At 41.2% G+C, this 22,399-nt stretch overlaps 1 protein-coding gene across 1 annotated transcript in view; it reads left to right on the plus strand.

Moving 5' to 3' along the window:
- OLFML2B (olfactomedin like 2B) overlaps positions 1-18,944 on the plus strand; it is an 84,553-nt gene extending 65,609 nt beyond the window's left edge. Inside the window, exons 7-8 of the mRNA XM_075286697.1 lie at positions 1,883-2,059; positions 17,516-18,944. Of these exons, the coding sequence (XP_075142798.1) occupies positions 1,883-2,059; positions 17,516-18,117 (779 nt within the window). The 3' untranslated portion in view covers positions 18,118-18,944. The remainder of the gene's footprint in view (positions 1-1,882; positions 2,060-17,515) is intronic.
- The last annotated feature ends 3,455 nt before the right edge of the window (positions 18,945-22,399 follow it).

The following is a 22,399-nucleotide window of genomic DNA, read 5'->3' on the forward strand; positions in this document are numbered from 1 at the left end:
TTTTCCGCAGCGTGTTTTTTTTCATACAATGCTTGGATGATATTACATAAAATGTCATTCACTTGGCTGGAACTGTAAAACAATGTCTTTTTTCCAGCCAAAAATGTTGTGCTTCCACAATGTGTCTGCACAAATTAGACCAGAATTCTAGTGCATTTTACATAGTAAGTCATCCTCCACTTTATGTATTTGTATTACATAGAATAAAACTATATTGCTTATGCAAAAATTACTCAACAGTTAATAGAAACTTGATTTATAAGCAATTCACAAGTTATTATTATTAGTAGTAGTATTGAAAATTGTTGCATTCCAAAAATAGAGTATCATTAGGTGCATCAATTTTGAAGTAGTAGCCATTAGACCAGCAACTGGGAAATTTCTTAGGGCCCCTATTAACTATGGGACCCTTCAGAACACAGTGAAGGGAACACTATTTTATTCCACTTTCAATTCCGCTAGGCAGTAGAGTATTTAGCTTCCTGACAATAGAGACCAATGCTGCCGTACAGAGCGGTGAGGAACGCCCCCTTGCTCCTGACAGTACTAGTCCATAGACTAGTACTGAGAGGAGGGCGTTCCTCACCACTCAGCATCATGGCTACACACACATATACACATGGCTGTAGCTCAACACACAGTACTGTCAGGAGGGGCGTTCCCAGCTAGACTGTCAGGGACACCCTTTTGATGGTGAAGAGCTATTGGTAAATGCACCGATATCTCTTCTCCCAGGGCATATAATGGCAAAGCCGAGAGTGCGCTGAATTCAGTGCACTGTCAGTTTTCTAGAAGTTTATAAAACCACATGTGCCCAAGGACATGAAAGGTCCTCTATAAATTGGTGGCAGATGAAGGGTGGGAATTAAATTGGTGGCAGATGGAGGGGGCATTAAACTAGTGACAGGTGAATTGTAGCTTTAAATCGGTAGCAGATGAAGGGGGGGCATTAAGCTGGTGCCAGATGAAGGGGTGCATTAAACTGGTGGCAGGTGAGGGGGCAATTAAACTGGGACAGATGGAGGACATTAAACTGGGGCCAGATAGAGGGTGACATTAAACTTGGAGCAACCAGGGGAGGACATTAAATCGTGGGGGTAGCTGGAGGGGGACATGTCTGCCTCTAGTTGCCCACAGTTTATGGTCTCCCTCCAGCCGCCTCAGTTTAATTTCCCCTTCTATTTTCCCCCGTGTGCATGAGCACACAAAGTAGTATCATACATAGATAAGTCTCCAGAAGGGTCATCCACACCAGTTAGAGGAACATGTATTATCTGTCAGAATCTTGTTATGAATTGCAGTCCACCATTAGCATCTGACACAATACTTTTTGTTAAATAGAATAAAGCCACCTACCATAACAGACAATTAATAAAACTTGTAATAACACATATTACATTTCTTCTATATTGCACAATGCATAAGTGTTTCCCAGTATTTACAAATGGGTCTATAGTAGTATCTTAACAGATTTGGTCAAAATTTACAATTGACTTCATTGTCATGTAATCCCCTTTTATTGTTTGGCCAGCTGTCTCCTGTACACCCACTTTCCTCCACAGTTGATATTACATCTGTAACTCCTTTCATTTTGTCATGATCTCATTGTTTGGCCTTTGCAATGTTTAGCTTAAATCTGTACTTGAGTCTTCTATTCCCTTAAGTCTTTTTTTCAGCAGAGGAAAAAATGAAGAGTATTGCAGTCATTTCAGCATACGAGCTATATATACCAAGCAATGCTAGAACCATTACACAGTAAATACGATCTTCTGAAGAGACAGCAGGAAGGAAGATCTAAAGACTCCATCATAAAAGTTAATGTGGATTGCACATGTTAAATCCAAGTATGAAACGGTCTTGTAACTTTCTCATATTTTTTCAGGACGATGCAAAGATACTCTAGCTACCATTTCTGGTCCTACAACCCAAAACACCTATGGACGTAATGAAGGCGCTTGGATGAAAGATCCGCTAGCAAAGGATGAGAAAATTTATGTAACCAATTACTACTATGGAAACACTTTAGTGGAATTTCGAAATTTGGACAACTTTAAACAAGGTAAAAATAATGCCACATGTCTATCTTGGATCTGCCAGGCTTACTTTGTTACATACTTTTACTATTTAAGGCTCCATACATACATCCATGTCCTTTGTCAATGTGCTAGCCATGTTTTTTACAGCTAGAACACTGACCCGTTCATTTATGATCACAAGCCCATATGTGCACCCATTACCCTGAGGCAAAACTCAGGACAGGTCCCATACTGGTCCATTTTGCAGCCGGGAACAGTAATGGATAGGTCTATGTAGGGACAGGTGGCATATGGATGTCAGGCATGGAGGGCCATTTAATCACGGCTCGCCTACATGCACACAATTATATGCATGTGGCCTAAGGGCTCGTTCACATCAGCGTTCGGGTCTCCGTACTTGAGGTTTCCGTTTCCTGCCTAAAACAGAGGCAGGAGACGGAAACCTGCAGGAGTCTCTCTCACCCATTCATTTGAATGGGTGAGAGAGATGTCCGGCCGTGAGCGGCAGTGAGCGTTTTAGGCTCTCCGCCGCGAAACCAGGTTTTATAATCCGGACACAGAGTCGGATATGCAGTACTCTGTGTCCGGATAAAAAAATCCGGTTTCGCGGCGGAGAGCCTAAAACACTCACCGCCGCTCATGGCCGGACCCGGTCTGAGCTTTCCGACTTCTGGCATGCAGAAGACGGAAAGCTCAGAACGGACAGGAGAACGCTGGTGTGAACCTAGCGTAAGCATGATTTCAATGAAACTCTGGCTCACATTTTAGTAATGAGGACATGCTTGCTAATAAAGAATTCTTGAGAAACCGGTACATAACGGCTTTCATAGTTTGAGCCTTTTAAAGCAGACCTGTCACCTTTCCTGACATGTTTGTCTTAGGTAATACTTGTATTTTTCCAAAATATAGCAATAAAAAAACAAAATAGTTGGTTCTGTGTTTCTACAAATTCTGAGCACCAAGCAGTGCGGAATAGGAATGGGAATGCCAAGTGGTCAATATTCTCATAAATGCCATAATGGGAAAAGCACAATTCAGAGTTACAACAGAAGATGATTTAGAATAATTGGTTCTAGGAAAATACTGGTATTCACTAAAAGACATGTTACAAGCAGCCTTTATTAGGCTATTTCACTCAGATTCTGTCTTCCTAATTACATCAGGGAAGACAGGCTTGCACATTCCAGTGAGCGCCCTCTATTGGTTTGCAACACTGAGGCACCTGACTTCCTAATTACATCATGGAAGACAGATTTGCATATTCTTCCACATGTTACAAGCAGTGATAGGTCACCCTAAAGGGTATATGTCACCAGAAAATTACCTATTTTTTAATCAAGTTTTTATGAAAATCAAATGTATTAAGCTGTTTGATATATTTTTTAAAAAAATTTCATCAATATTTAATTTTTATCAATATTTTTAATAAGAACTATATCCTGCAATTTCACTTCTATAATAATAGATTGACATCTGTCGGGGTTTTCTTGGCAGTAGTCACTTCATTTATAATACAGCCATTATTACAATAGGAAATAACACCTCTATACATAACTCCCGCACTACAAGCAGACTACAAGCAGACATGCGCAGTCGGCTCTGCCCAGGCCCGATGCCTGGCAGAGTGAATTCAGAGCTGGAAGACGCCATGGGGACGCTACACGGAGAAGACTTCTAAAGGTAGGAGAAGAACCAGCGTTGATTGGCCGACTGTATAGCATTCGACCAATCAATGCTGGTTCTGCATCGAACTTTTACATTCGAATAGCGAGTGGTACTCGATCGATTATTATTATTCGATCGAATACCTACTCGATTGAGTACTACTTGCTCATCTCTAGTTGCTACATATTACAGAGCACAGTAGAAAACCAGGCAGGATAGCAGCCCCATAATCATGTACATAAAATAGAATAAAAAGAAAAATCTACAATCAGAAAATAAAAACATAATATAAAAGTGATATATCTCATTATTTGGTTTTAAATAAAAAAAAAAATTGCCAATAGATTCCCTTTCACCACTTCCTGACATCCGCCATAATAGTACAGCAAATATCGGGTCTTTAAATATGGTGGCCACTCTGAAGTAGAATATACAAAGTGATTTCTCCATAGACATCAATACACTTAAGAAAGTGGCACAAATGTAGTTTTTCTCTAATTCCACCTTTCCAGTACATTGTATGGAATATTAAACAGTACAAATGAAAAGTAGAATTTGACGCACAAAAATTAAGTTCTCATAAAAACAAAAAAGTTGGAAGGTGTGGAGTAAAACAACAACATTGAAAATCAAAACATGGATTTGGGTGGGAAGAGATTAAAAATTGCAAAAAATTCCTGATCATTCATATTACAGAGGCAACATATACTGATGCAATAGCATCCATCTGAGGGTAAGTTCACACAGGGTATTTTGGTCAGGATTTTGAGGCCGTATTCGCCTCAAAATCCTGACCAAAATGACGGCTCCCATTGAGATCAGTGGGAGCCGGTCAGGTCTTTTTTCTGGGAGCCGTTTGTTCCGGCTCCCGGAAAAAAAAAGTGGCATGCTCATTCTTCAGGCTGATTCGCCTCGCAATTCAGCCTGAAGACACTCCTTCCCCGCGACTAGGCCCATTCATCGGGCTTAATCTGGAGCGGAGTGCGCAACTGGATGCCGGTGCAGTGCATTCAGTTGCGGTTACCCGTTTTTTGGTCCGGAACCTGAGGCGGCTTCTGCCTCAAGTTCTGGACCGAAAAACCTGTGTGAACCCGGCCTTAAGGTGGACAAAAACTCAGGCTAGATTTATGCCATGGACTAAAGAAAACCAGTTAAAAGCTTCTCTTTTTATGGCTACAGCAAAGCTAGTGGAAAATACCATCCATATTGCCTACTAAAGGATGAGGGAACTAATGTCAAAGAGGGATGGCAAGATCCAGTCAAGGGAATTAAGTTTTGCTAAGTGGTCTCCTCTACTTTAGGTAAGCCCCTCAAGCTGGTCATAGAGAATGGATTGAATGTAATGTGTATGAAAGCTTTCCAATGAGTTTACAATACCGTCTTCAGAGCTGATCAGAAGAGCTAATGGGCCTGCTGACATAGAAAGTCACTGACTGCTAGAAATGCATCGCTGAACATTGGTCAAACAAGGCAGTTTTATTGTGTATGTGTTTTCCTGTATAAACGTAATTCAGAAATAAGCCCCTAAGCACATAAAATATATGAGATGGTGTTGCTCAGGTAGTATGGAACGGGATCGACCCCAAAAGTAGTTAAGAGTAGTTAAAGTAGTAAAAGTAGTTGGTATCGAACACCTCGAATGTCCTGATATTCGATTGAATATCAATTCGATCGAACGCCGTTCGCTCATCTCTATCCTCTCTAGTCCTAATCTAAAGGGTTAAAGTAACACGGAGTAGACCTTCTCTGAAACGTTTTTGCTCCTGTGGAAATCTAACACCACTCCAGATCTATGGAGACTCACGTAAAATATGGGATATATATTTCCTGGCAATCAGCACATTAGGTAACCTGCGCGCAGTTAGGCATTGATGACTCTAAACCATTCTAATCCACACATTGCTCAATAAGTTGGCCACCAGTATTCAGCACAACCCTGAAATGTACTAATAACATCGTAGGTCATTAGAAAGCAGCATTGTGTTTTGTGCAGGAAAATTGGACCTGTTGATGTCATTCTTTTTCCAGTCCATCATTTCCTGCCTCACAGTCTACAGAGCATATGTGATTTCCCAAAAGACACATCAGCGGTATGGCCACGTTCTGTAGTCTCGAGTCTCTTTGTTTTCATGAAATGTTTTAACACATAAACAAACAAACATAAATTCCGCCTATCTATAATATGTACAGTCTCATGCAACCATTTAAATGCAAAAAAAGAAATTTCTTTATAATTGCAGCATGTTGGAAGAAATATACGTGAGAGCATCCACAAATATAAATCCATAATGTACATAAAGCAAGAAGTGCCGCAATCCAGATAATAAGGTTTTGGTCTATTGCAAGATCTTTATGAAGCCAAATCAAAAATTCCAGTGAATCTCATGCCCACTTTGCGGTAAAAACCGCGGTGCACACACGCCATGATTTTGGAAAACACAGCATGTAAATTACATCTATGGAACCGCCGGCGATTTCCCCATAGGTATAATTGAAACAGAAAGTCCACAGAGGATACCTCTGCGAACTTTCTGCCTAACGTGCTGCAGGAAAAAACAGGTTGCGTTGCCACCGCAGTTTTTCCCGCAGCGCATTTTTGCTGCTGGACACTCCGTGGGGCCTTAGCCGGACTAAAATATGCTCCTTTAATGGCACTTTTTTTTTAAAAAAAACTTTTCCTCCCTGCCTTAACTTTTTTTTTTTTTAAACTTTTGCATGAACTCATGCCTTTTTTATGGGACTATATAAAATATTAAGAAACTAAAAAAAAATTGTAAGGAAGAAAGAATGGAAAAAATATATAATTTTGCTATTACAATGCAGCAAAAAAAAAAAAAACCATGGCAGAATGCATTGTGTTTTTTTTCTGTAGTGTTTTCATTGCATTTTTGCACTACAGACTTTCTGACCCTAGTATTCTGAAAAACCCAGCATTTCTGCAGGTATAATTGACATGCTATACTTTAAAAAAAATGCAGGCATTTTTGAAAACACATTTTTCCACTGCAGATTTTCCAAAGCACATAGAATAATCGATGCACTTAACCCCTTGGTGTTCGGCCGCTTACACGCATTCCTATGGCAGCGAGGTATTCGATCAAATATTACTTGCTCATCTCTACCCACTACCAAAAAAAATTGTGATCAGATGTCCCCTAAGGTCTATTATGACTTTATGTGGACCCAATGTAATAAATAAATAAATAAATAAATAAATAGAAAAGTAAAAATAAAAATAAAATTAATTTAAAAAAATACACAAAATAATATGTCAATAAAAAGCCCTTATTACAGGTTCTAGCCCCCACCCCTGACAATACTGTAAGAAATAAAAAATACTGTAGTGGAGAGGAAAAACTATTTTAATGAGTTTTTTTGTGTGTGCTATTAAATAATAATAAAAAAAAAAAAAAAAAAAGAAAAGTGAAAACCAGACATGATTTCCCTCCTCTTTTGTTTATATTTTTCTGGATATAAAAACAATTAAAAAACATGCAAAAATAAAAACAATATAAAAATAAAGCCCTATGTGTCACTGAAAAAACACACAGAAATTAGTTGAATAACACATACAGTCCTATGAAAAAGTTTGGGCACCCCTATTAATCTTAATCATTTTTAGTTCTAAATATTTTGGTGTTTGCAGCAGCCATTTCAGTTTGATATATCTAATAACTGATGGACACAGTAATATTTCAGGATTGAAATGAGGTTTATTGTACTAACAGAAAATGTGCAATATGCATTAAACCAAAATTTGACCGGTGCAAAAGTATGGACACCTCAACAGAAAAGTGACATTAATATTTAGTAGATCCTCCTTTTGCAAAGATAACAGCCTCTAGCCGCTTCCTGTAGCTTTTAATCAGTTCCTGGATCCTGGATAAAGGTATTTTGGACAAACAATTCAAGTTCAGTTAAGTTAGATGGTCGCCGAGCATGGACAGCCCGCTTCAAATCATCCCACAGATGTTCAATGATATTCAGGTCTGGGGACTGGGATGGCCATTCCAGAACATTGTAATTGTTCCTCTGCATGAATGCCTGAGTTGATTTGGAGCGGTGTTTTGGATCATTGTCTTGCTGAAATATCCATCCCCGGCGTAACTTCAACTTCGTCACTGATTCTTGAACATTATTCTCAAGAATCTGCTGATACTGAGTGGAATCCATGCGACCCTCAACTTTAACAAGATTCCCGGTGCCGGCATTGGCCACACAGCCCCAAAGCATGATGGAACCTCCACCAAATTTTACAGTGGGTAGCAAGTGTTTTTCTTGGAATGCTGTTTCTTTTTGGACGCCATGCATAACGCCTTTTTTTTTATAACCAAACAACTCAATCTTTGTTTCCAAAATGAAGTTGGCTTCTCCAAATGTGCTTTTGCATACCTCAGGCAACTCTATTTGTGGCGTACGTGCAGAAACGGCTTCTTTCTCATCACTCTCCCATACAGCTTCTCCTTGTGCAAAGTGCGCTGTATTGCTGACTGATGCACAGTGACTCCATCTGCAGCAAGATGATGCTGCAGCTCTTTGGAGGTGGTCTGTGGATTGTCCTTGACTGTTCTCACCATTCTTCTTCTCTGCCTTTCTGATATTTTTCTTGGCCTGCCACTTCTGGGCTTAACAAGAACTGTCCCTGTGGTCTTCCATTTCCTTACTATGTTCCTCACAGTGGAAACTGACAGGTTAAATCTCTGAGACAACGTTTTGTATCCTTCCCCTGAACAACTATGTTGAACAATCTTTGTTTTCCCTAGACTTCCACAACGGCAGTAAGCTGGAGGTATCCCCGCCCTCAGGGACAGGAAATGACACCATTTAAAAAGATCCCTCCTAGAACCACCTTCAGTCATTTCCTGTCCCTTGCGGGATGAAGACACCATCAGTTACTTACCGCACGTGTCCATGGAAGTCCCTGGGTAGCGGTGTGCTGCCGGGGAGACCGTGCGAGGCATCCGGCTCCCCGGGCTGTTGCTGTTGAACGGCCTTGCCGGTGCTAGATAGATGTAAATCCGCCGGTGGCGGTATTCTCCCGGGCTTTTCCTGGTCGCAGGCGGCTGCTGTAAGCCGGCCAGACGTCCCAGACCTCGCTGCTGCCTGCTGGAGCCTCAGGCAGTAGCAGGAGACACTGTTCCTTTCCACCGGCCGGCATATGGAGCTCAGCTGCAGCTCAAAGGTAGGTGATTAGGGGGCGAGGCCTAACCGGGTGGCGCCAGATTCAGAATCCCAGGTTGCAGTCTGATACTTGGTTTGCTGCTACCTTGTTGCTGTGTATGTGCAGTGGTCTACAGTGGCTCCTTAAGGATCAGTGTGAGGTCTGATGGATTCTACCAAAGCTCCTAGCCCGGTGGGTCCCTCCTTCTCTTTCTGCTAGTTTGTTTGTGGTTTAAGTCACTTCAAGGAACTTATGTTAGTAGTTCTTTTATCTGTTTGTGGTTTCAGGCTAAGGAAGCAGCCAGCACAAAGTCGGCTTCCAAAAAAGGTGCTATTTGCAAAAAGTCTTTACCGAGTCTTCACAATAAACCACTTTGTTTCAAATGTACTGAGAAATTAGTGGCAGAGGAATCGCCATCTCTTTTGGATAGTATTAAGGCAGAGGTTACCACAGGTCACAGGGCCTCCCACAGCCTTTCCATCCACTTCTTATGCTCCCCAGGCCTCACCTGTACTGCTAGTGTCGGATAGTGAAGGGGAAGGGGTGGAGTCTGATTCCTCTCTGGACGACTCTGGGAAGTCGTGTTGTTCTATCGAAGACTCGCAGCCCTTAGTAAAAGCGGTCCGGGCCACAATGGGCCTAGAGGAAGCTAAAGAACCCCTCAGCATTTAGGAAAGATCTGGGCCAGTCTTTTGTCTTTCCTGTTACTGACATTTTCTCAGCTGTGTTGCAGCTTGTTCATTACCAGCAGTAAGTTGAGCTGAGTCCTCTCCAACTTTCCTATGGCCAGTGCAGAAATTAAAGCACTATTTCTATTGCTATGTGCATTCTGTCGTTTGTTAGCGCCCGTGCGCACTCACCCGTGCTGCTCAGCTGTGGAAGTCATCTCACCGCCATTATGGTAAGGTCCAACCAAACTTTTTTCTTGCAGTTTAAGGGGCATTTAGTCCCTAAGTGGAGACCATATGCTGTGGACCTAGGTATAGCGGTTCACATATACCTGTGTTCATTGCTTGATGAGTGCATATTTGTTGGTTGCTCACTTAATAGTGTATGCTCTAAGTTATATTTATTGGTGCCTATCTTCCAGCCTGCTGTTGCACACTCTGTGCTCTCACTTGGCTGACGGGCTAGGTTTCTCTGCTGCCTTAAATTGCAGCTAATGTGAACAGCCTATTAAGGCAGTGAGTTTAGGGCTCACTGGATTCTCAGCGGCTTGCATATATCCAGGTGAGGTAAGCTGAATGTGCGCCAAGTCTATTCTTGATATTAAGCAAATTTCATTAAAAAGGCAAGTTTTTGTGGTTCAGTCGGTGGAAGCAGATTTTTATTTCTATATGCTCCGCATATGGTGTCTACCTGACTTTGGCTACTGGCCACCTGGGTGGCTACCTGCCTGTTACTTGATTGTCACTTACTGCCTGCTGCCACCTATGGTAGCAGTATATTATCTTGCCTTTTACCAGAGATATCTGGCCCCTCAGAGCAGGCCGCCTTTGAGGGAGAGATTTTTTCTTCTCCTCCAGAAACAAGTTATTGTTCAGGTTCCGGTAGAAGAGCAGGGGAAAGGTTTTTACTCTATCTTCCTAATCAAAAAGCCCAATGGTTCTTATAGGGCTATTATTAATTTAAAGTCTTTAAATAAATTTATTGCATACAAGAAATTTAAGATGGAGACTCAGGTCCACTGTATATCTGCTGTTCCAGGGCTGTTGGATGGCGTCTATTGATCTCACTGATGCCTATTACCATATTCCTATCCATCCAGCTTACCAAAAGTATTTGAGAATTGCTATTTGTATTGGGTCTGCCATCCGTCATTTTCAGTTTCAGGCTATGCCATTTGGATTATCCTCTGCCCCTAGGGTATTTACTAAGGTCATGTTTGAGGTAGCTAGTTACTTCCATTCCAGTGGGATTTAGCTGATCCCTTATCTGGATGACCTCCTGCTGGTAGGGCCCTCTGAAGCCCAGTTACTGGCCAATATTGATTTAGTCGGTGACATTTTGCAGAGACTGTGTTGGATTATTAATCTCCAGAAATCAGATCTCTCTCCTGCTCAGTCTCAGATGTTCTCAGGTTTTCAGTTGGACTCCAACCTAATGATGTCCTTTCCCCCACAGGAGAAACAGTTGTCCTTAATTTCCCAGATCAGGACCTTCCAACAGTCAGTTCGTGTTTCTATAAGAGATATGAGGGGGCTGTTAGGTTTCCTAACCTCTACCAGTCCTGCAGTAAGATGGGCTCAGGCCCACTCAAGGCCACTTCAAAATTTACCAATACAAAAAGAAAAAAGAAAAATGTATCAGCTCACCGTATAAAAACTTTATCATATGGAGTCCTCCGGGGAGCACGGCTTGCAGGTGGACACAACACTGCTGGTAATGGTTTTCAAAATATCCAAGGTAAAACTTGCCAGCTACTGCCGAAAGGACTTTAATAGAAGACGGATATCCGTAGCTTAAAATTTAACTTTTATTTTCGTCCATAGATTAAAAAAGTTACATGGTAACTTGGAGTCTGGCCTGCTTTAGCCGAGACGAAGGAACGTATAATTCCGAAACGCGTCGCCTTGTATACAGCAGGCCAGACTCCAAGTTACCATGTAACTTTTTTAATCTATGGACGAAAATAAAAGTTAAATTTTAAGCTACGGATATCCGTCTTCTATTAAAGTCCTTTCGGCAGTAGCTGGCAAGTTTTACCTTGGATATTTTGAAAACCACTTCAAAATTTACTGCTTTCCGTCTGTGACAGACAGCAGTCCTCTCTGTGCAAGAAGGTAAAGGTTCCAGTTCAGATAAAGAACTCCCTAAATTGGTGGAAAATATCCACAAATCTACAGCAAGGAGTCCCATGGCGGCGTCCTCACCAGGTTATAGTTACCACTGACGCAAGTTTGCAGGGATGGGGAAGCCATACATCCTCCTCCACAGTCCAAGGGATTTGGGGCTCCAAGCTAAAGAACAGTTCTTCCAATGTAAGAGAGCTTACAGCCATGTGGAAGTCGGTTCAGGCCCTTCATGGAGAGTTAAAGGAAAGGCATGTCAAGATCCTATCGGACAATACTACAGTAGTAGCTTACTTAAACAAACAAGGGGGGACAAGGTCCCCAAACTTGTCCAATGTCTCGGCAAGGATCTTCAGATGGGCAGAAAGCAATCTGTTATCTATCATGGCAACTCGCCTTCGGGGCACAGCGAACCTAGTAGCGGACTTCCTCAGCAGGGAGTTACTGAAGGAATCGGAGTGGAGCCTAGACTTGGAAGTCTTTCACCTTCTGGTGGACAAATGGGGTCTACCTATGTTGGACCTTTTTGCTACCAGAAGGAACACCAAGGTTCAAAAGTTTTTTCCCCTAAACCATTGGGACAGTCCATATGCAGTAGATGCCTTCTCCCAGACCTGGAACTTCGGCCTCCTGTATGCCTTTCCTCCCTTTTCACTCCTGCCGAGGGTCCTAACAAAGATCAGGGAGGAAAAGGCCAATGTGATCTTGATAGCTCCCAGGTGGCCCAGAAGGTCTTGGTTTCCCCTCCTATTACAGTTATCCAAGGGGGAATGTCAGCCACTTCCTCTCAAGGAGGATCTGCTAATGCAGGGTCCAGTAAAACATCCCTCTCCACATCGACTCCAGCTAACAGCTGGAGATTGAGAGGAGTTTATTAAGATCCAGGGGATTTTCAGATCCAGTTATTACCACACTGTTGGCCTCCAGGAAGCCGGTCACCAATAGGATCTATCTGAGATCCTGGAACGCCTTTCAGAGATTTTGTCAGGCTTCTGGGGCTCCAGAGGGTCCGGTGTCCATAGCCTTGATTCTGGAGTTCCTTCAGAGGGGGTTGGATAAGGGATTGAGTCCAAGCACAATTAAGGTTCAGATTGCTGCTTTGAGTACCTTTTTAGACTGTAGGCTAGCTGAGATCCCTATCTTAGAAAGGTTTGTGAAAGGGTCCCTTAGACTTAAACCTCAGGTGCATTCCACTGTACCCCCTTGGGATTTAAATGTGGTCCTCTCAGCCCTCTCCGATAGTCCCTTTGAGCCTCTTAATGAAATTCCATTTAAGATGTTAACCTTTAAGTTAGCGTTTTTTGGTCGCTATTACCACGGCTAGGAGAGTGGGGGAGTTGCAGGCTTTTTCTTGTCAGCCTCCGTACCTCACTATATTAGAGGATAGGGTTTTGTTAAAGCACCAACCCTCCTTCCTTCCCAAAGTATTTTCCAGGTTCCACTGTTCGCAGGAGATTGTTTTGCCATCTTTTTGTCAGAATCCTAAATCTGAAAAGGAAGCCAAGTTTCACAACTTAGATGTCAGGCGCTGTCTCCTCTCCTATTTAGATAGATCAGCAGAGTTCAGAAAGTCAGACCGCCTGTTTGTCCAGTTCCAGGGGAAGAATAAGGGCTTAGCAGCCAGCAAGGTTTCTATTGCAGGGTGGATTGTTCAGGCCATTTCTTTGGCTTATGAAGCCCAGGCCTTGGCCACCCCGGAGGGCCTTAGGGCCATTCTATTCGTGCTATGGCCACCTCTTGGGCCGAGTCGGCTCATGCTTCAGTTGAACAGATCTGCAAGGGAGCTACCTGGTCTAATCCTGATACCTTTTTTAGACATTACAAACTGGATGTAGTTTCTAATACAGATTTGGCCTTTGGACGCAAGGTCCTCTCTGCTGTTGTCCCCCCCTGAGATTACTCTGGTATATCTCCAGCTTACTGCCGTTGTGGAAGTCTAGGGAATAAAGACAATTACTCTTACCGGTAATCTGTTTTCCCTTGACTTCCACAACGGCAGGGGTTTAATTACCCAACCCATATATTCACTGAGGTGATAGTAGTTGTATATACTGTCCCAGACAGTTTTCTTCTCTTTTCTGTTGTTAAAAAAAAAAAAAAATACATTTTTTTTTTGTGATAATGCTAATGATTGTCCTTGAGCGAAGGTACTCTGGTAACGACTGAAGGTGGTTCTAGGAGGGATCTTTTTAAATGGTGTCATTTCCTGTCCCTGAGGGCGGGGATACCTCCAGCTTACTGCCGTTGTGGAAGTCAAGGGAAAACAGATTACCGGTAAGTGTAATTGTCTTTATTCAGATCATTTGAGAGCGGGCTGTCCATGTTCGGCGACCATCTAACTTAACTGAACTTGAATTGTTTTGTAGAAAGAAATGGTCCAAAATACCTTTATCCAGGATCCAGGAACTGATTAAAAGCTACAGGAAGCGACTAGAGGCTGTTATCTTTGCAAAAGGAGGATGTACTAAATATTAATGTCACTTTTCTGTTGAGGTGCCCATACTTTTGCACCGGTCAAATTTTGGTTTAATGCATATTGCACATTTTCTGTTAGTACAATAAACCTCATTTCAATCCTGAAATATTACTGTGTCCATCAGTTATTAGGTATATCAAACTGAAATGGCTGCTGCAAACACCAAAATATTTAGAACTAAAAATGATTAAGATTAATAGGGGTGCCCAAACTTTTTCATAGGACTGTATATGATAAAAATGTTTATAGGCCTTAAAACCTCACATACAAAAAACTGAAAATGTGTCTGGTCCTGGACCAGAAATTGGCCTGATACAGAAGTAGTTAACAACTTTATTTCACTTTTTTTTGTTTTTGTCCTTTTCATTTTACTTTTATCTCTACTTTCCCTTAGGAGACTAGAGCATGTAATTATTTGAATACATTTACACTGGGGCATAGCTACAAAGGGTACAGTGGCAGTAGTCACTACCAGGCCCTGGACCCTGTGGGGGCCCAAATGGTCCCTCTGCCAGATAAAATATACCACTATTCTTAATGGCACAAGGTAGGTAGGAGCCACATTATCTCTTTTGGACTGGGACCCATGAGCTTCAAGGTATGTCTCTGCTTGTACAATACACTGTAATGCTTTAGAACTCCAGTATACTGCACTTGCAGTTGCCTTCCCTGTAATTGTTGCTGGAGGCAAGCCATAACAAGGATACTACCTTGGCATTCTGGTTGCCTTTGCAAGGCCACTAACTTCCTTGACGACCAAAAGGAGACACTCAATTATGCATTTGATGTGTAACTTCAGAATCCGAGGGGTTAATCATCTGGGATCTGAGTTGTCTGAACCCTATACTGCCCCTTTTGTCTATCACTCTACATGTATGGTGATTGTCAGGAAGGGGCTCTAGAAAGAAAACCCCTGTTTTGCATTCATTCTAAGAGTGTGCCTTGGTTTCTTGACTACATATACAATAGGTCATTATTAGAGATGAGCGAACAGTGAAATGTTTGAAGTTCGAAATTTGATTCAAGTAGCTGCTCAATACTCGACTGTTCAATCGAATATCAAACCCCATTATAGTCTATGGGGAAAAAATACTCGTTAAGGGGGAAACCATTATTCGACTCAGGAGGGTCACCAAGTCCACAATGACACCCCAGGAAATGATGCCAACACCCTGGAATGCAACTGGGACAGCAAGGGAAGCATGTCTGGGGGTATCTAACATGCCCAAGTCACTGTATTACGTCAGGATCCCTGTCAGCTTGCGATATGCGGGAGCTGACTTTTCCCATAAGAATGCATTGACCAGCGTTGATTGGCCGAATGCCATACAGAGTACAGCATTCGGCCAATCAACGCTGGTTCTGCCGGAGGCTCGTTTGTGAGGAGGCAGAGTCTAATATCGGACCAGAATGGAGACTGCTGGGACCGATCTTAGACTCCACCTCCTCCTGCAGAACCAGCGTGGATTGGCCAAATGCTGTACTCTGTATGGCATTCGGCCAATCAACGCTGGTCAATTCATTCCTATGCTGAGATGTAGCAGTGTTGGCCGTACGCTCAGCTTGGCTACACTGGAGATGCAGCCGAGCTGAGCGCACGGCCAGCACTGCTACAACGGAGATGTGAACCCTGCTGCACACTCAGCTCTGCTGCATCAGAGATGTAGCAGAGCTGAGTGTGCGCTGAACCCTGCTGCACACTCAGCTCTGCTGCATCAGAGATGCGCTGAACCCTGCTGTACACTCAGTTCTACTGCATCAGAGATGTAGCAGAGGAGTTCCGGCTCCTGGAAAAAAGAATCGACATGCTCGTTCTTTCAGGCGGATTCGCCTCGCGACATCCACCTGAAGACATTCTCTTGCGACTAGGCCCATTCATTTGGGCCTAATCTAGATTGGAGTGTGCGACTGGATGCCGGTGCACTGCAATGGCATCCAGTTGCGGCTATCCTTGTGAACCCGGCCTTATTCTCCATGTTTTGTATGAATCTAATAGAAATAAATAATTTAGGAATGCTTCATGGGCTCCATATGCCCAGGAGTAAACTCTATTAGAAGCATTGCTTCTGGGGAAAGTATGCTATACGGGCTCCATAGACGTGTACATCATTAAAGGTGTGGGTTATATTATCTTCAATGATATTTCAGCTGGGTTCTGCACCTTCTCATTACTTTACCACCAGGTGTAAAAACAGACTCAGCGCTGTAAAACTGTTGAAAAGCGCCATTACTTGCCTTCCTCCAACACTAAATCTACTTTGCAGGGTTTCTTCATAATGTGAGGTGAGGTAATTAGTTATGTTGCTGAAGTGAAACACTTTTTTTCTTCAGACCATGTTTTTGAGCTACCAAACTGTTTTTCAAGTATTTCATAAGACAGCCCAAAAAATAAGGATATATTCTCATACAGCAGATTTCTTCTTGCCTAGTATAACAGACAAGATTAACAGGATGGCTGTCTCCTAGGGGTAGACAGTTGGCACATAGCTGGCGTCTCAAAGAAAAAGCCCCAGAAACCAGACTTCTTGTGTACACACTCAGTGATGAAATGTACCAAACGTGTTGACTGATCTCAGACCGTCTTACTTCCCACGCAAATTAAACAAGGGTTTAGGCTTTACAAAGATGAAAAGGAGATACTAAAATACCAACATTCCTTAACTTACCCACCCCCTGCGACTGGGGATACTGATCATACCATCTTCTCAATCTATAGTGTAACCCTGCAGAGAAAATGCTAATCAGTTTTAACTTAGCAGATGTTCTTAAAGTGTAACTCCCATTTCATTGACTCTTCTCTTTTTTTCACTATTGTCGGGGAAGGTTGGCATTTTGTAATATACTTTATTAAATTATCAAACTTCGGACATGCAGTACTCTGTGTCCGGTTTTTAAAAAAACCGGTTTCGCAGCGGAGAGCATAAAACGCTCACCTGCACTCACGGCCGGACCCGGTCTGACAGCTTTCCGTCTTCTGCATGCAGAAGATGGAAACCTAAAAACAGAGTCCGGGCGCTAATGTGAACCCAGCGTCAGCGTGAGGAAATCCAGATTCAATGCAATTTGAATATTTCCTGAAATTCGGATAGAATACCACTTCATCAGCTTTGATTCGCTCATCTCTAGAAGTATGTACACATTCTATGATTCCATTATTATGTTTTGCATGGGCCTGATATGTACACATTCTATGGCTCAAAACTCAGAAAACTGAAAAGAAACAGATGCATATTACTTTAAGGAAACTTATTGTATGTGCAGTCGAATAACATTCTGGGTTTCTGAAATATAATATCCATTATATACTATTGAATATTTAGATTTGTCTTTTTTTTATGAAACAGGTTTTTATATGTTTAATAATAATAATAATTTCCTTTTTCAGGTCGTTGGAGCAATTCTTACAAGCTTCCTTACAGCTGGATTGGTACAGGACATGTTATATATAATGGTTCTTTCTACTATAATAGGGCATTTACTCGCAATATCATAAAATATGATTTAAAACACCGATATGTGGCGGCTTGGTCCATGCTCCATGATGTGGTTTTTGAAGAGGCCACCCCATGGAGGTGGAAAGGTCACTCAGACATAGACTTTGCTGTGGATGAGAATGGATTGTGGATCATTTATCCAGCTATTGATGATGAAGGATTTCTACAGGAGGTGATAGTTCTCAGCAAGTTAAATGCTCAGGACCTTACAACTCAGAAAGAGACAACATTCCGGACTGGATTAAGAAAGGATTTCTTTGGTAATTGTTTTGTTATCTGTGGCGTCCTGTATGCTGTGGATAACTATAACAAGAAAACTGCCAACATATCTTATGCTTTCGACACTCATACAAATACTCAGATTGTTCCAAGACTGCTTTTTGAAAATGAATATTCTTATACAACACAGATCGATTACAATCCAAAGGACCGCCTTTTATATGCCTGGGACAATGGACATCAAGTCACCTATCAAGTTATATTTGCATACTAAGGCTTCCCCCCATCATGTTCTAGTGTAATAGCAGACATTGTACATACAATCTGGAGTTGGAATTTTACACCCTCATATCTGAATATATGTGTAAGCATAAATTTATATACTCTATACTTCTTCACTCTTCAATAACAATATGGGATCAATAGAAATACAGATTTGTAAATCATTTAAAATATAGGAGCACAGAGTTTATGTGGAAAATACTTTAAAATAACAATTTTACATAAATAGTTTGCACCATGATTTAAATACATTGTATAACTCAGTTTCATGTACCAAAACCTAGTGAACATTAAACCCCCTTAAAGGGTTTCACTTATGTCCTCCACTTTCACACATTCTGCTCGGAGAGATTGCTGAGGTTATATAAGAACTGTGCTGTTATTTTTAGCCGTCCCAAAGAGTTAAGTGACGGCAGACGGCAGACATAGAGCCTCTGTTTTCATGGCTGGTCGAGATTCTAAAGGTGGAACCCCCAGGATTAGAAACATATCCGTATCCTTTCAACAGGTTATAAGTGTTGCTCATGAGACAACCCCTTCAATAAACAATATACACAGACTCCATAAAGAAGTCCATTATGGTCGCTAAATGTCCATTATCCAATGCTGCAACAATAGATCCAATCTGGAAATGTTATATTGTGAGGGATTCAAAATATAAAAAGGAATATAATAAGGGATTAAAAAAGGGACGACCTGCCACTGGCAAGATTACTTTGTTATAATAGAAGATGCATCTTGATAGCATACAACAAATTATTGGTAAATTTAATACAGAATCTGAGTAGAGCTACATTAACCTTGGACAATGTCAGGTACATGCAAATAATTAAAACGTAAAATGTAGCCTTAAAGGGGCTCTATCAGCAAAATTATACCGTATGAGCCCCACATATGCCTGAACAGCCTTTAAAAAGACTATTCAGGCACCGCTAATCTTATTTTAAAAGCTCCCCCCGTTTTTAAATATTATCCTAAAAACGATTATTAAAATCCTACTTACCTGTGCACGGTGGGCGGTTCGTGCACTGGTGGACGTCATCTTACTGGTACGTCTTCCTCTGTGTCTTCTTCCATCGACATCCTCCTGGGCTCCCTCTTCCCTGCCTCCGTCTTTGCTTCTTCCTGAATGAAGAAGTTCGCAGCGTACTGCACATGCTCCGGCGCCATTTTTGTCGTAGTTCTAAGTTCCCCTTAGAACTGCGCAAGCGTACTGTGCATGTGCAGTACGCTCATGAACTTCTTCATTTCGGAAGAAACGAAGATGGAGACGGGGAAAAACAAGCCCAGGAGGATGTCACTGGAAGAAGACACAGAGGAAGGCGTACCAGCAAGATGACGTCCACCACTGCACGAACTGCCCACCATGCACGGGTAAGTATGATTTTAATAATCATTTTTAGGGTAATATTTAAATACGGGGGGGCTTTTAAAATAAGATTAGTTGTGCCTGAATAGCCTTTTTAAAGGCTATTCAGGCATATGTGGGGCTCATACGGCATAATTTTGCTGATAGAGCCCCTTTAATTTTGAGAGATGGAATCATTAATAACACTTTTTAAACAGCAAAGTTAAATGGTTCTATATCTATATAGTTTTTATCAAGTTTTATTTTTATGAAACAAAAGGAGGAAGGTTGGTAATATATTTTAGATATACTATAGCATATACTTCTATCGTGCAGTTGTTTTTAAAGTGGTTGCATCATAACGGATGGAAGTCAAAGCTTTGCGTACATATCTACTATAACTATACATCTTTTATTGAGGTTGGAAAAAAAAAAAAAAAGCTAATAAAGCATGATAAATGTATTTGTATGCCTGTTATGGGATGTAGAGGAAACTACTTGTACAAACACATAAGCAACAAGACATCCATTGTATTCACAGAACTTGAAAATAATGCACAATAGAAATATACAGAATATTACAAAGTTACTTTATTCCTTTTGGACATTTACAGCTTTTTTTTTTATAAATATCTAAAACAAATTATAGGGCCCTTTTAATTTTCAGGACTGTACATACATATTGCTTGCTAAGTGCAAGTTTAAGTGTAACTAAACTTTCAGACAATTGTTTATTTTCTGGCAGTGTTTGTATCATTAATACATTTTGTGATATATTAACAAATGTTGTCTTCTTTCTGTGAAATCCTGATTTTTTTTCATTCTTCCCCTCGCTTCTGTATCACAAAATGCAGGATTTCACAGAAAGGAGCCACAATGTGTTAATCAAGTATAGTACAAAAGTACTATGACACAAATACTACCTGAAAATCAAAAGTTGTTAAAAAATGTTGCTATGCTTTAAAGATATTAAATATAATGAAGAAAATTCCCTATTGACTATATTAAATACATTTCATAACAACTAGGAGATATTATTCATCAGAAAACATGAAGGCTTGCATAAATGCATAAACCTGCCACATTATACATTAAAGGGATTCTTCTATCATTAGATTCCCGTTTTAAGCTAAACCTACATCGGACTAGCTGTAAGAAAGGCTATTCTTCCCCTACCTTTAGATGTCTTCTCCGTGCCGCCTTTCCTTAGCTATCACGGTTTTTGTCCATATTCTAATTAGTTTTGTTACAGCACTGGGGGCGTTCCCAGTGCTGCGAGAAAACTATCCAGCACCGCCTTCTTCTTATTCTCCGACTCTTCTTTGTCCCGTCACGTTTTCTTCAAAAAGCGGCAACTGTGCTTGTCCATTGCCATTTTCCTTTGGCCGAACAGGAGAGGCCACAGAAAAATGGCTGACGGACATGTGCAGGGTTTAGCTAAAAACTGAATTCTAATCATAGAATCCCTTTAATTTCACATAAGTGATAAATTCCTTCAAGTACTGCTGTTTAAAAGATGTCTGGGATTTTGTAAAAAAAAAAAAAAAGTATCAGATTAAATTTTAAAAAAAATAGTCACCTATTAAATGCTGCTGCAGCTTTTTCACTGTAGCTCTTGAGCTCCGTGATAGTCCTGTAGCGGTCAGGGCTCGTTCACATCTGTGCCCGGTCTCCGTTCTGCAGGTTTCCTTTTCCTGCACAAAACAGAGGCAGGAGACGGAAACCTGCAGGACTCTTTCTCACCCATTCCTTTGAATGGGTTTGAAAGATGTCCGGCCGAGAGCGGCGGTGAGCGTTTTATGCTCTCCACCACAAAAAACGTTTTTTTAAAATCGGACACAGAGTCGGACATGCAGTACTCTGTGTCCGGTTTTAAAAAAACGGTTTAGCGGCAGAGAGCATAAAACGTTTACCGCTGCTCACGGAAGACGGAAAGCTGAGAACGGAGACCCGAACGCTAGTGTGAACCCAGCGTTATGTATGTCATTCATTTACATGACTGCTAAGGCCAGTGATTGGCTGAGCATTGGCACTTACAAGTAGATTACAGCACCTGACTGCTGAGGTATGTAATGCATGTAGTTTTATCCCTGCAAGAGAGGCAGATCTCAGTGCGGACCATGGGAGTGCCAGGGGCATTTACCAGGTAACTACGGAACATGATGGTATTGCTATAAAATCCCAGATAACCCCATTAAGCTTTGTCATTCAGATAGATGTTTGCAACTGGTGCTAGCAATAACAATTCTAAAATCTTTTTGCCTTAGACTTGAACTTTTTTAAAGGATGTTTCTTTTTTAATCTGGTCATTTAAAAAGATTACAACCGAAAATGTGTGGATACAAAATGCTATACCTTAACATTATATGTACAGAAAATATGTTATGTCAAAGAACGGCATCAAACGATTGTTGAAAAGGCCAAACTGAAGTGCAAGTAACATATTGTATATGTATGTAGCAAATTGGCATTAAACTAATTACAGGGAAAAACTTAAGAAAAATACCTGATTATATTGAATTGCTACTTTTTCTGATGGTTTTGTATAAATTGCAGAATTTGTTTATATTCCTCTGCAGACTGTGGATCAGTTTGCTAAATTGCTTCAAATCTTATTATGATTTATCCTGCTTACAATTTATTAAACATGTGAATTTTAGTTGCATCATTTTGGTATTGTATTCATTTGGATGCCAGTGATCCCAGTTCCAAGAAGGTTCCAGCTTCATGGCATATTAGCCACAGGCCATGGTCCACGATTTAGCCTGATACTGTGCAGTCCAGTCAAATCAAAGTGAAGGGCATTAGATGATAACATGATCATAAAGTCCTGAATTTCCTAGCCCATCTCAATAGTGTTGCATGTAACTGGATTGATTTGTCTATTGAAGTAAATTGAAATCAATGTCATGTGTATTGACTTGTT

Source organism: Leptodactylus fuscus, chromosome 9, assembly GCF_031893055.1.
Source record: "Leptodactylus fuscus isolate aLepFus1 chromosome 9, aLepFus1.hap2, whole genome shotgun sequence".
Classification (NCBI taxonomy): Eukaryota; Metazoa; Chordata; class Amphibia; order Anura; family Leptodactylidae; genus Leptodactylus; species Leptodactylus fuscus.